Below are 4,158 nucleotides of genomic sequence, written 5' to 3'. Positions count from 1 at the left end.
CCCTGGCCCACTCATCGGAGGTCTCGGGAGATAGGATGCCGCTAACTCAGGCTCCGATCACTGACCGCGATTGGAGACGCCTGATCCGCAATGTTTGCAGGACCAGTTAGAGTACTATCGTCACGAGCAGCAAGATGAGGGAGAACGGGAAGTAGAGGCCGTTGCGGAGTTCGAGCCGTTCTCGGCGGCGGTGAGGGATGTGGCCATCCCGGACAACATGAAGAACATTGTTCTTGAGACGTACAATGGGAAAACCGATCCAAAGGATCATCTGCTTTATTTCAACACGAAGATGGTCATAAGCTCAGCTTCCGACGCGGTGAAGTGCAGGATGTTCCCGTCGACGCTTAAAGGTACATCGATGGCTTGGTTCACGACTTTACCTCGGGGATCTATCACAAATTTTCGCGACTTCTCGTCGAAGTTCCTTGTTCAATTCTCTGCGAGTAAGATCAAGCAGGTAACGATCGACGATCTGTATAACGTCCGCCAATCAGAGGGTGAAACTTTGAAACGATATGTCAGGCGGTTCAGTGCAGCATATGTTAAGATTGAGGAGTCGGAACCGCATGCCTGTGCGCGAGCTTTTAAGAATGGACTGCAGCCGGGGAAGCTGAACAGTAAGTTGAGTCGTAAGCCCGCTTGGTCACTGGCAGAAGTACGTGCTCGGGCGAACACCTACATCTTGGATGAGGAGGACGACGCTTTCAAAAGGAAGCGCGCAAAGAAGGAGAAGGACTGCGACCAGAGGGATGTCTCGCCGACGGGTAAACAAAGGTGGGAAAAAAGAGAAAGCAGTAAGCGGAAGGACAAGAGGGGCAAGTCAGTTGAAAAATTTGCAAAGGAACAACTCTACCCAAAGAAAGAAAGTTTTGAGCGTCGGCGCCGGTGGCGTCAAGCCGATTCTCGCTGGCGGGAGGAATCGGGCAAAAGTCTGAGCGCACATCTGACGGAATTGCTCCGAGAAGTCAAAGCAACACACGCAGTCGAAGAGGGCGAGAGGGAGGCTAACCCGCCTCGGGCGGCCGTGGATAAAACCAAGTGGTGCGAATACCATCGATCGGCGGGTCATGACACCGGAGATTGCTTCACATTAAAGAACGAGATTGAGAGATTAATCAGGGCGGGACGTTCACAATTGAATGATCGAGGTGATCGCTGGCAAGGCGAACGACAGCAGGGAAATCGCTATAAAGGGAGTCATCGGCAGGATGATCGCAGAAGAAACGATCGTCGTGAAACGCCAACAGCCGACAAGAATGAGACGTTGACAACAAGAAAGAAAGGAGCTGAAGAAACCTTCAACAAAGATCTCGAACCGCCGGTGGGAACGATAAATACAATGGCTGGAGGTTTCGGTGGAGGCGGTGACACACCTTCGGTAAGGCGCAGGCATGTCAGGGCGGTAACATCAGTGCAAGAGAATGCAACGCCATTCAGTTTTCATCACCCGGACATAGTGATATCATCGGCAGATTTCGAGGGAATTAAGACACACAAGGATGATCCCGTGGTGGTAATGGTAAGGATCAATAACTTTAATGTGCGACGAGTACTTTTGGACCAGGGAAGTTCTGTGGACATTATTTACGGCGATGCGTTCGAGCAATTGGGACTAATAGATAAAGACCTGATGCCGTAAACTGGGACTCTAGTAGGTTTCTCGGGAGAGCAGGTCTGGGTGCGTGGCTACTTGGATTTAGATACGATCTTTGGATTAGATGAGAACGCCAAGCTTTTGCGTGTAAGGTATTTGGTATTGCAGTTCGTGGCATCATACAATGTCATCATCGGGCGGAACACTCTGAACCGCCTCTGCGCAGTAATTTCGACGGCTCACCTAGCGGTGAAATACCCACTAATCTGTGGAAGGGTGGGAAAGATCGTGGTGGATCTGCGGAGAGCAAGAGAATGCTATAATAATTGCCTTAGTATGTATGGAAAGAATGAAGTTAGCGATGGACACAGATGCCACGAGATTGAGATCCTGAAAGGGGGTCAAGGCCAACAGGGCTTTCAAGGCCAAGGACGAAACGGTGTAGGGAGATTGGAGCAGATGGTAGCTCGAAAGATCGAGAGACTAAGGAGCAGCCAAGGCTAGAGAAGGTTAGACGATAGGACAGGAAGAGAGGGACAGTTCACTGATGCCTATGCTGAGGAACGCTGGGCGAACATAATCGGGGACCTGGAAATGTACAAATTTAGCAGAGGAGTGCTGGCGATTGAACCTAGGCTCACGGCTAGCCAAGAGAAGTGTCTAGAGAAACTGGTGGAGGACAATTTTGACCTCTTTAATTGGAGTCAGAAAGACACAACGCTCTGGGGATTGCACAGGTTTAGGAAGCCAGCTCTTTTATGCACGGCCAGGAGGAAAGCAGGAAAAAGGGGGTGGCGACGGAAGATGTGGCTCTAACGAATCTAAAACAGGGAGGCATCGAGCAAAGCGGATGGAGAGCACTTGAGCAGCCCCAGGGAAAACCAGAGAAGGGGCGAAAGCGGAACCGAGCGCACCGCAGCGAGAGCAAGAAAAAGGGAAAGGCGGGATACTGGAGGCCAGTGGGATCGCCGGTTTTTAAACCATCAAGGCCGGCTAAGCGCGACAAGGAAAGAGGCGAGTTAGGAGAGGGACCCCTTTACCATGGGGCAGTTTGGCGAAGGATGGGGTGTTTGGCGTCGTGCTCTGATCGAGATGGGCAGAAGATGGAGCAGGGCCGCGGCGAGAATAAGCAAGAGTTAGGACAAAAATAAAGATGCACTCTTTTTCTCCACCACGGGAGGTTTTTAATAAGGCATCCCTCAAAATGTAAAACTTTTTACAAATCAAATACAAAAGGATATTCTTGGAAATACTCCTAAATTTACAAACTGAATTGTCACGGTCGCCCGGTGGGAAAAATTCCCTGAAGGTGGCGATCCCAACACGACCTTGATGTCTGAGGATCGCTCCGGAAAGTCCGGCGTGAACCGCTGATCACTCATTGGCGACATGTGCGGATAAGCTTCTTATCCCAAAAGCGTCCTCGAAATATAGGCGAGCAAAAACCTCCCCGAAATATGGGCGAGAAATCAAAACTAGGATAAGTCTCGGGCAACCCATATGGCCATTGGGACCCCAGCAACTGTAAGTCCACGCCAGGACAAAACAGGCAAGGCCACACCTGATCTTACGGGAAAAATGCGTGTGAACAAAGCCTCAGTTCAAAGCTGAGCGAAAGTCCTAGCTTTCTTTGGCACACATTTAAAATCGCTACACGAAACTCAAACTCAAATCGTAAACAATCGCAAAAATAAAGCGTGACAGGGCGACGAATAGAAGAAGGCAGAGTAACACCACGAAAAACTCTCATTAATGGCTAGCCCGCAGGAAACTGTTAGTTACAAATCTTCAAACTGCATTAATATTTTCTTTTTCTCTCCTTGCATTTTCAGCAGCTAGAAAATACTCTGCGTTGAAGCCTGGAGGATTGTCAGGACCGATCAAACCCTCGGGGGTGACTCTCTTGAAGGCCCCCATCCCGCTGAGATCCAGTCCTTCGTAAAGGCGCTGAACCTGGGCTTTCGCGAGGAAGAAACCACGACCCGCTCTTTCACGGCCTCAGCGGCAGCTTCAATCTCCAACCTCGTTCTAAGAGCCCTAGCCTCATAAGACGCTCGAGTTTCCGCCTCCGCGATGGCCCTGTCTTTCGCTTCAAGCTGGGTTCTTATCGCGGCGAGGGCTTCGTCCGATGCCGCCAGGTCACTACGCAAGGACGCAAGTTCCTTATCCTTGGCGTCACAAGCTTCCTTGCTTGCAGCAATCGCCTAAGCCCTCGCCTTTACTTCCTTCTGCATATCATCCAGCTCCTCCTCTAATTCCTCCACTTTCCCATTGTAAGCAAGTAAATCCTCCTCGCGGTGGTTCATCTCGGTACCCAAGTTGTTCAGTTTCATTACCTGGGTTGTCACCTGGGTTAGCAGCCTGTCACGCTCGTCATACGCCTCGAGCGTAGCAAGACGATAACTCTCCGCTTTCTGTCGAAGTTCCTCCATTTCAGCGGCAGAGGTCGAATCTTGTGATAGCTTAGCGAAGAGGCATGTTGGTCAATTCGCAAGTGTACGAATACCTCCGGGTTTTAAAATATCGAACCACAGGGATTGTGAGTGAGATTTGTTGATTTA

At 50.4% G+C, this 4,158-nt stretch overlaps 1 protein-coding gene across 1 annotated transcript; it reads left to right on the top strand.

Moving 5' to 3' along the window:
* The first annotated feature begins 217 nt into the window (after window positions 1-217).
* On the top strand, window positions 218-1,642 carry LOC130718980 (uncharacterized). The gene has a single exon (XM_057569633.1). The coding sequence runs from the start codon at window positions 218-220 to the stop codon at window positions 1,640-1,642; it is 1,425 nt and encodes a 474-aa protein (XP_057425616.1).
* Window positions 1,643-4,158: the final 2,516 nt, after the last annotated feature.

This window comes from Lotus japonicus, chromosome 5 (genome assembly GCF_012489685.1).
Source record: "Lotus japonicus ecotype B-129 chromosome 5, LjGifu_v1.2".
Lineage (NCBI taxonomy): Eukaryota > Viridiplantae > Streptophyta > Magnoliopsida > Fabales > Fabaceae > Lotus > Lotus japonicus.
This window is presented reverse-complemented; position numbering and strand designations above follow the sequence as displayed.